The following is a 15,036-nucleotide window of genomic DNA, read 5'->3' as shown; positions in this document are numbered from 1 at the left end:
CAAAATCACGATCAAACTAAACAATGAAAAATTAGAGAGCAAATACACCGCTTCAAGTATCTCACAAGGTTGAAGTGAGAGGTCCTTTAGGCACTTCAGATCACAACTTGGTGATTGCCTCTTCTCCAATGGAACCTTTATCTCATGGCTATTCCCAACCTCGTATTGTTTGGCATTACAAGAATGCAAAATGGGATGACCTGCGAGACTTCTTTTCCTTGGTCTGATTACTGTTTCAAAACTTCTGATATCAACATTTGCTCAGATCGTGTCAGTGAAATTATTCTTGCAGGAATGGAATGACCTCCTGGGTATAACCTTCATGCATAAGTACATTGTGGGTGACCACCCAGGTGTGAACCAACGTAAGCAGGGGTCGAGGTGTGGTGCCCACACCACATGGAGGAACGCCGCCCCTCTATGTTACCAGGCAGTACTAGGTGGTAGATGACTCTCGTCAACCGGTGAAATACCACCACTTTGCTTATTGGAGGCTTGAAGTGGTGGAACCCATGTTTAGTCTCTAGAGCTAAGTTCCGGCCAACCCTTCCCTATCTCTTCCACCATGCAGTATGATTGATGATTTTTGAGGTTATGATGAATGTCGTGGCGAGATCCAATATTCCTTACATTTCGAGGGTACAGCTCTAAAACGGTGTTCGCAGGCTGGCCGCTAGTTAGTACACCGGACTGAACCTATTGGTAACTCTCTAGGAAGCTTCCGGATCAGCTAGTGTATAATCTTGCTACCTCTACTCTGCCAGATAGTGACTGGAGGGAGTCCGAGTAGTGTGTATGCGGGGAGCATTGTCGAGGCCACGTTATGTCTAGGATCTGGGTATATTCTTACCACATGTACGCCATATCCAAAAATTTCATTACTTCATACAGCATGTCCCACCCACTTTTTCTTACTATTGAATAAACAATGAATGGTCAAACTAATAGAGAAAGCTTATCTGCAAAAAGATCTAAACCTCCCAAGCACTTCCTAATTCATTTCACAAATATATGTGGTCTCAATTCTAATCTAAACAATGTCCGTTTCCACTTGCAGTCTGCCAAACCCCATGTACTTTTTCTGACAGAATCTCAGTTATCGGTTGATTCAACTACTGCTCATCTCAGATGCCCAAATTATTTTCTGTATGATTCCTTTCGCCTCAAAGGTGGTACTTGTGCATATGTCCGTTCTGATATTCCATGTCAGAGACTTGGCAATTTGGAATCTCCTCTCTTTGATCTTCTCTAGCTTAAAATCTCTCTACCTCATTAAGTCAAATTCATCTGTTGTCTCTACCGTTCTCCCAACTCCACTAATCACTTGGAGCTCTTTGACTTCCTCTCTTTGCAACTTGACTTTCTCCAGTCCAACTTTCCTAACAGTGAGGTAATTTTCCTTTGTTTGTGATTCCTAGAGTTTGTGATTTTAACGATCACAACTCCAGCTGGCTTCCGTTTTCTAGTCACACCGACCCAGCAGGTCGAGATGCTGAGGCTTTTGCAATTACTAATGACCTAGCACAGATTGTTCATTTACCTACAAGAATACCGGACAATCCTAATCATACAGCCAATACGCTTGATCTTTATCTCACAAACAACCCTTCTAAGTACAAGGTTGAAGTGAGAGGTCCTTTAGGCACTTCAGATCACAACTTGGTGATTGCCTCTTCTCCAATGGAACCTTTATCTCATGGCTATTCCCAACCTCGTATTGTTTGGCATTACAAGAATGCAAAATGGGATGACCTGCGAGACTTCTTTTCTTCTTTTCCTTGGTCTGATTACTGTTTCAAAACTTCTGATATCAACATTTGCTCAGATCGTGTCAGTGAAATTATTCTTGCAGGAATGGAATCCTTTATCCCACACTCCACTTTAAAATCCCGTCCTTTATCTAAACCTTGGTTTTCCAATAAATGTGCTAAGGCTGTCCAAGAGAAGAACGTTGCATATCGTAATTGGCTTGTTTCTAATTCTTCAGTTTCATTTTCTGCCTACACCAAAGCTCGCAACAATTGTAAAGCAGTTATTAATCAGTCCAAACTAGAGTTTGAACAGGCTAAGAGTAGAAAACTTGCTTCTTGCCCTAATGGTAGCCGAGCATTCTGGTCTCTTGCCAAAGCTATTGGCCGCAACTTTTGCCCATCTCTGCTCCCACCTCTGTCCAAACCAGATGGTTCTGTTGTCACTTCAGCCAAGGATAAAGCTGACCTGCCAGCATCCCATTTTTCTTTGAGCTCATGTATTAATGATCTTGGTAAAACACCTCCCACCATTCCTAACACGCTCCATTCAATGCCTCCTGTGGTCTTCCGTCAAAAGGATATCAGAAGGATTTTGATGAATCTTGAAGCTAAGAAAGCTCCAGGTCCTGATGGTATTTCTCCACTTGTTCTCAAAACCTGTGCTCCTGAACTTACTCCTATTCTTTGCCGCCTTTTTTCACTTTCTTATTCCAAAGGTGTTTTTCCTTCTGCTTGGAAATTTGCTCATATCCAGCCAGTTCCTAAAAAGGGTGACAAATCCCTCCCATCCAATTATCGTCCCATTGCAATTACTTCTACTCTTTCTAAAGTAATGGAGAAATCAATTAACCGCCAACTCTTAAACTACCTAGAAACCTTCCATCTGATCAACGATCGCCAGTATGGTTTCCGTCAGTGTCGATCCACTGGTGATATTCTGGCTTATGTTACCCATTTATGGACTAATTCAATGGAAAGGTTCGGTGAAACACAAGTTGTTGCTCTTGACATCTCAAAGGCTTTTGATCGTGTTTGGCATAAAGGTCTTCTAAACAAGCTTCCATCTTATGGTTTGCCAACTGTTTTTAGTAATTGGTTATCCAGTTTTCTCTCTGATCGCTCACTGAGGGTGATGGTAGATGGCTCTCTGTCTTCTAACTTCTCCACTAATGCCGGTGTCCCCCAAGGTTCAGTTCTTTCCCCCACTCTTTTCCTCTTGTATATCAATGACCTTCTTCCATTGACTGGAAATCCTATCCATAGTTTTGCCGATGATAGCACATTGCATTCAACTTTCCATTTTGAGAAACCTTGTCCAGCTCAATCAGCTTCATGTTCTCGAAAATCTGCTGCCAATTCCTTAAATGCCGATCTTCAGGTAATTCTCCAGTGGGGCAAAGACAACTTAGTTGATTTCAACCCTTCTAAAACTCAATCTTGTCTTATATCTCGCAAAAAGGATTCTTCTGCTCCTGTGCTTATCTTTAGTGACACTCCGATTTCTAGGCAAAATGATATATCTCTTTTGGGGATTACCCTGACTTCTAATCTCTCTTGGCACAAGCACATTACAAATATTGCTTCCTCTGCATCTAAAAAACTTGGTTTTCTCTTTCGCTCTCGGCGTTACTTTTCTCCCAATCAGCTGCTCACTCTGTATAAATCGCAAATCCGCCCTGCCATGGAATATTGTTCCCACATCTGGGGTGGTGCCCCCAAAACCTCTCTCAGGCTTCTTGATTCCATTCAGAAGAGGGCAGTTAGGTTAATTAATGATTCATCTCTAACAGAGTCTCTCCACTCGCTGTCTCATAGACGCACTGTTTCTGCTGCATGCCTCTTCTACAGATACTTCCATGGGCACTGTTCTTCTGAATTGGCTTCTATAATTCCCGCTCTCTCTTTCAAAACAGTCCGAACACGTGCCGCCACCAGCCAACATCCATTTAATGTCCAACTTCAAACCCACAGAACCAACTTTTCATCTTCCTCATTTATTCATTCAACTGCCGTTTTCTGGAACAACCTTCCTTCATACGTATTTCCTGAAAATTACAATCTACAGAAGTTCAAGTCCAATGTCAACAAATATCTTCTTTCGTCTTCTCAGTCTCCAACCCAAGCACGGTACTAAGTACTATAGGTTAATACCTCTCGTGTTTGGGGTTCTCATCAAAAAAAAAAAAAAAAAAACTCATTGATGACCAGCTGAACTATGAGGCCGAAATCAAAAGCAGAATTGAACAAACCAGGCAGGCAGGCATTCACCAAGTGGAAAACCCTCCTCACCGACAGAAGCTTGAACATCATGTTCAAATTATGCACATTGAAATGCTACATCTGGCCAATACTGCTCTACGGTGTAGAAACCTGGACTCTAACATCAGCCACTACAAAAAAGCTCCGGGCCTTCGAAATGTGGCTCTGTCGAAGAATGCTGAAAATCCCGTGGACAGCCAAGATAACCAACATAAAGGTCCTGCAGGACATGCACACGGAATGGGACCTGCTCAAAACCATCATCAGCAGAAAATGCAAATACCTAGGTCACATCGCTAGGAACCAACAAAAATATCACCTACTACCACTCAACCTGGAGGGAAAGATCGAAGGCAAGAAACGCCCAGGCAAACCGAAAATGGCATGGCTAGATAACATCAACACCTGGCTTCACATGACAACAGCACAAATTCTACACGCAGCGCTAGACAGAGAACAATATCAAAACGAAGTTGCAAACGCCATTCGGCAGCATTAAAGAAGAAGAAGAAGAAATTATAGCCCATTCCTTTGCCTTTAACTACTGCTATCTCTCTTCATCGTCCACTGTAGAACTCTGCTATTGTTTCTCTACTGTCAGCCCAATTATGTCATCTGGTTCATGGGTGATGATCAGGTCTAGAATATTCTTTTCCCTAGTACTTTCCCTGATATGTAGTCACAAATAATAATCATCTAGTTGATTTAAAAATTTTGTCCCCAATGTAGAGTGTCCTTCCCATTTGCTCCAATCAATTAGAGGCAAATTAAAATCACCCATAATAAGACATTCACGCTTACTTGCCCATTCCATTTGCTTGTAGAGGCTCTCATCATAGTCTTCACAATCACCTGGTCTGTAGGTTACTCCCACTCTCATTATACCTTTGCTTCCAGCTATCTTACACCATACAGATCCTGTACTAGCATGCAAAACGTCTGAATCCAGGAAAGCTTTTGTCATGCTCAGGCTGCTTTTGATAAGAAGAATGATCCTATTACCCTTTCTGTCCACCCTGTCCTTCCTGAAAACATTGTATATGTCATACTGAAACTCATCGTCTCCTCAATGACAATGTGTCTGCTGTTTTTAGCTATTTAAAATCAGTAAACCTTTTTACTTGTATTTAAATTGTATTGTTATTTCTTTGTTGATATATTTTTTTTACTTTTATACCTTTTATATCTGTGTTATATGTCGACATTGTGTCCTAACTAATTAGGTCACTGAATGTTTAACGTTTTATATATGACCTGGATTTGGCACATTATAGCTTTAGTTGCTAATGTGCCAATAAAATACAAATCAAATCATTGTCTCCTATTTCTAGGTGGCACCACATTTCCTTAGCCTAATTATGTCAGCATTACTTGTCCTAACTAGCAGTTCGAATTCATTCCTTTTATTGACAACACTGTATAAACAATTAAAACTTGGTGTTCTTGTATTGTTAATTACCCTGACACACCCCTTGAAGTTATTTAAGTTTGCTTCCCTGGCATTAGCTACCCGCTAATTTGAAATGTTTCTGCCCTGATAACATCTTGCTAATATGATCTGTTGTGGTAAAAAAACAAGAACTCTTAAGGTGTATATATATGCAAGCGTTACTTTGATCGATATCATCAGATAAATGCGTATCTATATTACCCTTGTCCAACCCCCCCAAACTAGCAGCCAGTGGCAGGAGGAATTTTTAAGTGCTCTCTTCAGTTATAGCTGTAATTTGTCTCAGACAGAGAAAGTTATGTTTTCATTAATTAACCTAGGTTTTTGAATGTTATGCAAATCACCATGTGACACACTTGTACAGATATAATACATTATGAATCATAGCACACTATGACCAAAGTAGTTGGTAGAAGAGAGGTAGCAGCACCAGAAAACCCAGCAGTTCATATGGACTTCTGATCTATAACAAGATATCTTAATAAGATTTTCTTTGCCTGTGATTATGGTGCATGAAATTAACTTTGAAAGATGGTGTTTTAATAAATGCTGGGGTACCACAGATATCATCAGTTAATAATACTTTTGGTTAAAGGTGGTTTTTTTTTTTTTTTTTGTTTTTTATGGACATGGACCCAGTGGATTTGAATCTTTCGAAAAAAATTCTTTCCTCATTCCCTTTCCCACATATGTTAGTTTGAACACCTTTCAAATTGTAATACAGTAGACTCTCGATTTTCTGGGATCGATTGTAAAAAAAAAAAAAAAAAAATCGCGGATAATCAATCAATTTCCCGGTTAATCCAAAATTACAGAAGTCCCTGACATATGTAAGAGATACATTCCAGGGCTTCTTATGTAAGTTGAGTTTTACGTAACTCAGGAATGACTAATATATTGCTACTATATTATTATTGACAAATCTGAATTCGGCACGATACCCGTTAATGTTTGACCATTTTCATACATCCTTATTATTTTAATTTTTTGATCCAAATCGATCACTTTCCTTTTGTTGGTAGATTTACTAGTATTGCTGTCACTTATTCTCTTAGTCAGCACCAATGTAACGGTCAAAATAAAATTTTCTGTAAAGAACTTCACAAGGTTAAGGCAAAAAGTCACTATTATCACCCTACACGAGCTCACATTTTACTGAAACACATTTCTGGAGGTCACTGCCATTAAACAATAAAATCAGTTTGCACTTTCTGTGTTATTGGGCTCTTCTGTTAGTGCATCTAATTATAAACGAATAGTAAACTCAATCTTATTGCATTTGTGATAATACCAATAGGCGGAATTCTATGGGTTTTTATGTTATGGTGAAATGTGTCCTTCACTGAAATCTTCAGCCATATATAAAAAAAAAAAAAAAAAAAAAAACATAAATAAATTTTAAGAATCTTCTCTTCTTTCCTGTATTTTTGCTTGTTACTCCGTATCTCACTTGTGTAATTTGTGCATTGTTGTTTTTGATTGCTTATTATTTTTATTTTTGTTTGCTTTAAATTTTACAATCCTAAAAAAAAAAAAAAAAAAAAAAAAAAATAGAGTGAAAAAAAATTTACGTAAGTCTGAAGTTGTGTAAGTCGGGGACTTAATGTATCGAAAAATGTTTAACAACCTACATAAAAGATATGCGAATATATAAAAAAGCAAAAAAACTTACCACGCACTACTCGCGTGTCCAATTCGATGCTTCCCTTTATTTTTTACGATATCCATTTAAAATCTAATAGCTTCCCTTTATTTTTTACCATGTCGCACATGGTTTGGTCACCAACATTACAATGGTTCATTAAAGATTTAACAGATGCACCATTTTCAAACTTTTGATAATTTCAAGTTTTTGTTTTAATTGAAAGTGCAACTCTTTTGTATTTACCCATCATTATTTGCAATTTCTAAAGAAAAAAAAAATTACTATTAAAAAGATTTTTGACATAATGAAACAAAATTTGTCTTTTTGTGGTGCAACAGAACACAAGAATCAATGCAATGCACTAAAACAAACTAAACATTTCTTCTCTTTTTTTTAGCGGCGGGTGTGAAGACAGTGGGGATTGCAAGATAATGGGTACATTATCTCCCAATGACTATTTATAACACCACTTCTTGTCGCTTATTTTCGACTTGCAAAACATGTTTATACCTATTCTAGTTGTTACTTGAATTTTATGATTTCTGTTTTTTTTATTATTATTTTTTTTATTTGGAGTCTTGAACTCTCCCAGTAAATCGAGAGTCCGCTGTACTTAAAAAAAAAAAAAAAAAAAAAAACCCACCAAGTTCAGTGGTCTTTAGTGTGTAAGATTGAAAATGCTAATTGAAATAACAAGTTACTACAAATCATGCCAGCAGGTTTTGTAGTTCTTTGTAGCAATACAGTATCGAAGAAGATGGTCAGCAAGATAACTCAAAACAAATCTTAGGCATCTTATCCGCTGAAAACTCCAGTTTGTCTAGGATTGTTGGGAGCTCTCCAATTATATAAGGGAGATAGCAAAGAAGGTAAATAAACCCTTAGCTGTAATTATGAGAGCATTTTTGGATTCTGGGGAGGTCCCTATGGACTCAAGATGTGCAAATGTGTCCCCAATTCACAAAAGAGGAATCAAAACATGACATGAGTAATTATAGACCGGTTAGCTTAACTTCTATTCCATGTGAAATAATGCAGTTACTGGTTAAAGAAGTAATACAAGACCATCTAGACAAGAATGCAGTTATACTGCAGTCACAGCATGGATTTGTGAAGGGGCAATCTTGTCTGACTGGATACTATGATGCAGTAATAAAGGAACTGGATGCAAAAAATAATTTTGATATCATATACTTGGATTTCAGGAAAAATTTTGATACTGTTGCATATAAAGACTACTGTGCCAAATTGGAGCAGTGTGGCATTAAGGGCATGTTACTATGGATAAAGGGATGGTTGAGTGAGAGAGACAGAGTGGTTATCAATGCATGGACTCATCATTATTCATATTTATTCATGATATTTATTTATTTATTCATATTTATTAATGAAGGCATATCAGGGTAAATGTTTGTAGATGACACAGAGGTTGACAGGGAGACTAATAAGAGTAATCAAGTTATACTACTGCAACAAGATCTAGAAAAATTAGGCAATGGGCTGAGAAATGGCAGTTAACACAGGTCAATGTACCAAATATATAGTTCTCAGGGTAGTGGAAAATAAAAAAGACCTGTAGTAACTGTGCAGTCAGATATGTTTTCTGAGCAGTCCTGCCAGGACAGGCCATGAGGTTTTGTCAATGATATACCGGAATTTTGCCAGCAGGTATAAGAAGGTGATTATCCCATTGTATAAAAAAATTGCCAGGCCACATCTTGGGTGCTATGCACATACACCGTGCTGCCACTTTATTAGGTACACCTACCTAGTAGCGTGTTGAGCCTCCTTTAACCTTCACAACAGCCTGAATTTGTCTAACAAGATGTCGAAAATGGTGTGCAGGAATGGAGTACATGCAAACATGAGTGTGTCACACAGTTCCTTGAGATTCGCCTGCAGCGAACAGCCTTTTCCAGCTCATCCCAAAGATGTTCAATAGGATTGAAATTCAGGGAGTGAGCAGGCCACTACAGCAAAGAAAAGTCATTGTCATGTTCCTGGAACCATTCCATAGTGATTTGGGCTTTGTGCACCGTCACATTATTCTGCTGGAAGTAACCATCTGACTGAGAATAAACTGTCAACCTGAACGGATGCATTTGGTCAGCAATGATGTGGCATTCAGTCGTGAATCTATGGGTATCAATGGACCCAACTTGTGCCAAGAAAACAGTCCCCACACCATAACATAAACATACCACAACCTTGCACAGTAGTCGTCAGACATGACGGGTCCATGGATTCATGTTGTTTTTGCCAAATTCTGAGCCTTCCATCAACATGATGGACCAGGAACTTCATCTTGTGAGACCAAGCAATTGTTTTCCAATCCTTGATAGTCCAGTGCTGTGCCCACAGGAGGCATGCCCTCTTCTTCTTTATTGATAACAAAGGTACGGGATGTGGCCGTCACCTGTTGTAGCCCATTTGCGACAAAGTGTGACTAGTGGTCTATTGCGATATTTTGTTTTGCGCACCAAGGTTGTGTTCTGACGTGATGTGCAACATTGTGGCCCATCAGTTTGCTTGCACAATTCTAGCCATCTCTCATCAACAAGCGATTTTGTTCCACAGGAGTGCCATTGAGAGGATGTTTTCTGTTCGTTGCACCATTCTCAATACACCCTTGAAACTGTGGTGCGTGAAAAGTTCAGGAGAACTGCCGTTTTAGAGATGCTTTGTCCAGCTCGTCTTGCACCTACTACCATGCCATATTCAAAGTCCGTTTGATCACTCCTTTTCCCCATTCTTGCTACGGTTTGTACGCTTAACTGATACTAGGAAGGTTGTTCTGCTTCATTTATATCCACAAGTATGGTCGTGGGACAAACTATTTGTGTGCACAGCAGGGGTGTACCTAATAAAGTGGCAGCACAGTGTGTCTGTTGGCCTCTTTTTTGGAAGGATGCAGATTTGCAAATTGCGCCATATGGAGACTAGGCACCTGAATGATAATCTGATTATATTGTTTAAAGCTTTGAGTAAGTTCAATGCTGATTGAATTCACCTCTTTCTCAGACTACATACACACATGAGAGGGCATAAATTCAGATTGAGGAAGGATGATTGCAGGATAGATGTGCAGAGGTTTGCCTTCAGCCAATTGATGGTTGATTGTTGGAACAAACCTCCATCTGTTCTCGTAGATGTGGGTAGTTTGAATAATTTCAAGGAAGAACTAAACAAACTGTTTGAGGTGATGGTTGGAAGGATGGTTGTTGTCTTGCATAATTTACCACTACTAATTCTACTTCATCAGTTGTTGGTGGGTTTTTTACTAACAGGACCAAAGTGTCTATCTTCAAAATTTTGATTTAAATGTCTGAAAGAAAAAAATAAATCTGAAATATCATTCTTTGAAGCAAAAAATCGTATCAAACAGTTAACATTGCCATATTAGTATATGCTGCTATATGAAGTAAAAAATAAAGTTTTACAACTCTTATAGTAGCATGCTTAAATGGGAGAACATTCAAACCCTCACACTCCATTGAGTGTGAGGGTTTGAATGTTCATTATCATTTATATTTTAATATGAATATATGTGCTAATGGTCAACCTGTGGCATGTTCCCAGTTTGGGAAAAAAAAAAATAGATAACATGAATTGATTTTAAAAAATCAGTAAGGAAGATATATACAGATGAAATTCCACTTTTGTTATCAGAAATTACTACTCAAAGTTCAACATGACTGGAATCTAAAGTTAATATTTATTGCTTGTTGCCATTAGTTTAGTAGTCAGACAGTTGCTAGTGAACTCATGGCATCACTACTGTAGGGACAAACATTTCTCCTTTAACTAATATTAAATTGATTTTATATATATATAAATTTTTTACATCTTTTTTTAAAGTTATTTCAAGTGCTTATCTTAAAATTCCCTTACACAGTTAGCAAAAATATTGTGCCAAAAGGCAAGGGGAATGGAAATGATTGATTCCATTTAAGCGAACAACTTTAAAAGGTGTTTTTTTTTTTTGTCAAGTGGTGCAACGTGCCACCCGAAATGACACATTGCACCACTGGGTATGACTAAAGGATATGGCCACTGATATTATATATCAGAAAGTTCATTGCATAGCCAAAGCCTGGATTTAAAAACTCTCATTTCACAAATAATTTTAAGGTTGGTTGGTTTTATCAACAGTTGGTTTAAACTCTTATGTTTATAACAAAATACTGAGTAGGTACAAAACAAAAAGCCCACTACACATTGTGTTATAATGTTGAATTTAGAAATATTCATTTAACATAAATTATATACAGAAAGTCATATTGCTTTTGGAACATTTGGGATGTATTTTTGTTAAATTGGTTTAAATTTAATATATTACAATATATTAAATACTCACTGCAGAGTATTTTTTTCCCTATATTAGTAAAAATATATTAATTAATACCTGTATTAAGATCCTTCAGCTCCTATGTCATCAGACTGATAATATAAGAACTGGAGGGATTTCAACTATTTATCAACAATTACTTTTAGGGTCATGCTTTACAAGCATTCAAAATGCTACCTGTGTGTGTGTATGCAGTGTATTTCTTTGCAGTGGAGGTGCATTATAGCCATAGCAGCTTATGTGCCATCAAACCCCCATAACAACAACAGTATTTGCTGTGGTCTAAGTGAATGTTGGAAATGTTACTTTGGATGGCATATGTTTCTGTATGCACGAGTAGAATGCTACATGTAATATTCTGCCTGCACATACTGATGGATTTCTGAAGTTAGAGAAGTTGCCAGCATTCTTTCCCAACTGAATACTAGAACGCAGCAGTATCAATCACTTAAATTGTTTGATCCTGAAAAATTAAAAAAAAAATTGGTTTTTGCTTTCTGCTTGTCATTAGTTTGGCATTTCATCAAAGTATTTTTATGTGATAAAATAAAAATACTTAAAACTCTAAAATTCTGGTTACCGTATGCAATAAAACTATTGCATCAAATTTATAAAATAACTAATATATTAGGAATGTATTGTCCTGTTGTGTGTTCCTGTAGCCAGCATGATTTAAACAGTATAGTTAATGCAATAGTTTTATTGTGCACAGTAGGCAGAATTGAAACTGGATGGCCAACTAATACCATTACATGGGAAACAGTGGGGTATTAATTTTTAGGACTAATATATGATGACATCCTGATTCTCACAGTGGGGTATTAATTTTTAGGACTAATATATGATAACATCCTGATTCTCCTTGAATACATTAAACATTCAAGAACCAAAAAAAAAAAACTGATTTCACAAAACCTTTGCATGTGTTCCTGTGAGATATTCCATGTTGCCATGGCATGACATCATGCAGATTGGCTAATAAACACACACTTCTATAGACATAGTTCACGATGGCAAAGTACGGCCCAAGTTGTCAATGATCCTAAAAACTGGAGCGACACAAGCAACAACTTTGCAGCAAATTGCTCTGATATTGCTACTTACAAACAAATGGCTAATCTGCCATTTAATGAAAAGATGGAACACTGCTGTGATAATCTTGATTTCTCAGAAGACAGCAGGTGGTCTCTTAAATAATGATGGGTAAAAAATAACACTATTTGTTAATGCCATTTATTTTAAAGTAGTGTAATTAATGGGGAAACTCGTTAATTCCTGCTTAAATTCTCATTAAATCCTGCTAGCAAAGTGAATTGTGCTTACAGGGATACTGAACAAAATAGTGACATCTGTTTTCACACAATTTCAAGTCAGAAATGCTAAAAGCTCATTAAAGCTGGATACTTCTTGTTCATTAAAATTTATTTGGAGAAAGAAGTACTGTTAAGCATTGGATTATCAATGATGATTTCTATTTTGTGATTTTATTTTTAAATAGATGCACACATCCAATCTGAATGAAATGCATTATGCAACTGACCAAAATACCTGTGAAGTTTAAGTTCATTGTGTTACATACCCATCTAGTTTCAGTGTTCATATGGGACACATGTGCTATATGCAGCATTTTGAATGCTTTTGTAGCATAGCCCTTATTAGTTTTAAATTTATTAAAAAAGAAAATTAGCAATTTTTTTTTTTTTTTTCAATTACTTTTATTTTTTTGCTGATCAAACCATTATACTTTTTGATGTTTTTACTGACAGTGTCAGCAGCAGTATTCATGCTATTCTAACAAAAGTTTAAACAATATATTAACATTGCTTGATGCATGCAGTTGAGGTTTATGTAGTAAATGTACTGTGTTGGCTGGTAATCTCTAGTTTCTTGTGCTTAGTGTTAGAATCCCAGTGAAAGATGCAGTAGTATATCTATAATAGCTGAGTGTTTAGCAGTCCCTGACCCTGCTTTTTCCCCTGCAGAATTCCCACATGAGGCCCTCACCGCCACAGCAGCCAGTCTCTCAACCGTCCCCCCACCCCCAGCCCCCTCCCCCTCACAGTCAGATGATGCAGAATCAGGTGAGAGGGAATGCTTATTCCAAATCCCATCCTCCTTCCTAACTCATGCATGTTTTTGGTCACTTGTTTTTTGATGCAAAAAATAGTTGTGCTAATTTTGTTGTTAGTAACAGATTTTCTTTAAAGGGGATTAAATGTCTAGAAATTGTTTTTTAAATTTTAATATCTTAAATGTTTTTGTTAAGTAAAATATATATAATTTTAAAAGTTAATTTTAGTTATAAATACCATTTTTATCAGAAATTTGATTTTTCAGCTTAAATTTTTTATTCAAAATATGAATAAATCCTACCACTTTTAACATTTGATTTAATATGCTTGGCCATTCAATATGATGAAAAAAATATGTATGAATGTGTAGTAGTGAGAGCAGAGACTATTCTTTGAGCAAAAAAAAAAAAAAAAAACACCCATTTTTCAAAAGATTATTTTCTAAAAGAAAAGTCATCCAACATTTTATATATCAAAAATGGTAAAGAACAATCAAATCTATGGTATACACAAAAATGAAAAATGCCATATAATTGAATATATATATATATAAAATGTGGGTGTGTAATGTATCAGATAACTTATCTTCATCAACCCATTTATTTATTTTGTATGCCCAAACATTGTACTGTTTATTGTGGTCAGGTAAGTGATCTTTATTTCTGCTCTAATAGTGAAATCAGTTTCATTTAATTATTTTTAGGTGCTTCTATTTAATTATTTTTAGGATATATAAAATGCTAAATATTTTAGCATTTTATAGACCATTTTAGAATTGACTATTTTAAAACTTACTCCTTTATTTACTAAAATATAAAAAAAGGGGAAAAAAAGCAAAAAAAAAAAAAAAAAACTTGTATTCAGGTAGTAAAGTGCTTTTCATTGTGGATCACTGGTTCAAAAATATTATTAAATTGTCTAAAAACGAATGAGAAAATTGATATTCCTATAGAATCGACAAAGTTTTCATATCTGCAACAAATATCTTTTTTGAAGCTGTGGATTACCAAATCCAAGTTAAAGAAATAAAATAAATGTGTCCTAGGAAATTTTTATTGTAATAGTTTGTGAATTGCTGTTTTAAAACCATTTTCATTATTCATGCATTAGCTATACTAGATACATATACTATATTGCTAAAAGCAACCACACTTGCATTTCAAAGACTCCTTTATTGATACAATATTGATTAATGTTTTGGCCCACAGTTGGCTTTAATTTACACACCTGTGTACTTAGTGATAGATTCCAAACCAATTTTTGATAACAGTAAGGCAGTATTTGGTCTATTCCTCCTTCAACACAGTGGTCAGTGCAACTAATGATTGTAGCCTGAAACTACTGAAATTCCGGTTCATGACAAAGGTGTTTGACGAGGTTAAATTTGTAGCTCTAGGCTAATCAGTGAAGCTTTTATATGCCTGTCTTCAAATGTTATAGTAAAAGCAGATTGTGCAGTATGATATATTTGCTGTCAACCTATCCTGGGCTGTTTCTCTGCGACTACAGGG

General features: G+C 36.6%; 1 protein-coding gene across 6 annotated transcripts in view; it reads left to right on the top strand.

The window, feature by feature from the left end:
• Window positions 1–15,036, top strand: part of LOC150077541 (single-stranded DNA-binding protein 3-like) — a 729,210-nt gene that overhangs the window by 179,404 nt on the left and 534,770 nt on the right. For 5 of the 6 annotated variants that reach the window (XM_090386675.1, XM_090386677.1, XM_090386679.1 and 2 more), the window contains one exon: window positions 13,436–13,534. The exons of the other annotated variant lie outside the window; for it this stretch is intronic. In XM_090386675.1, coding sequence (XP_090242801.1) covers window positions 13,436–13,534 — 99 coding nt within the window. The remainder of the gene's footprint in view (window positions 1–13,435; window positions 13,535–15,036) is intronic. 6 annotated transcript variants of the gene reach the window in all.

This window comes from Mastigoproctus giganteus, chromosome 12 (assembly GCF_048544385.1).
Source record: "Mastigoproctus giganteus isolate SK-2022 chromosome 12, ASM4854438v1, whole genome shotgun sequence".
NCBI lineage: Eukaryota > Metazoa > Arthropoda > Arachnida > Uropygi > Thelyphonidae > Mastigoproctus > Mastigoproctus giganteus.
The sequence above is the reverse complement of the archived record's forward strand: the minus strand, read 5'-3'. Positions and strand labels throughout refer to the sequence as shown.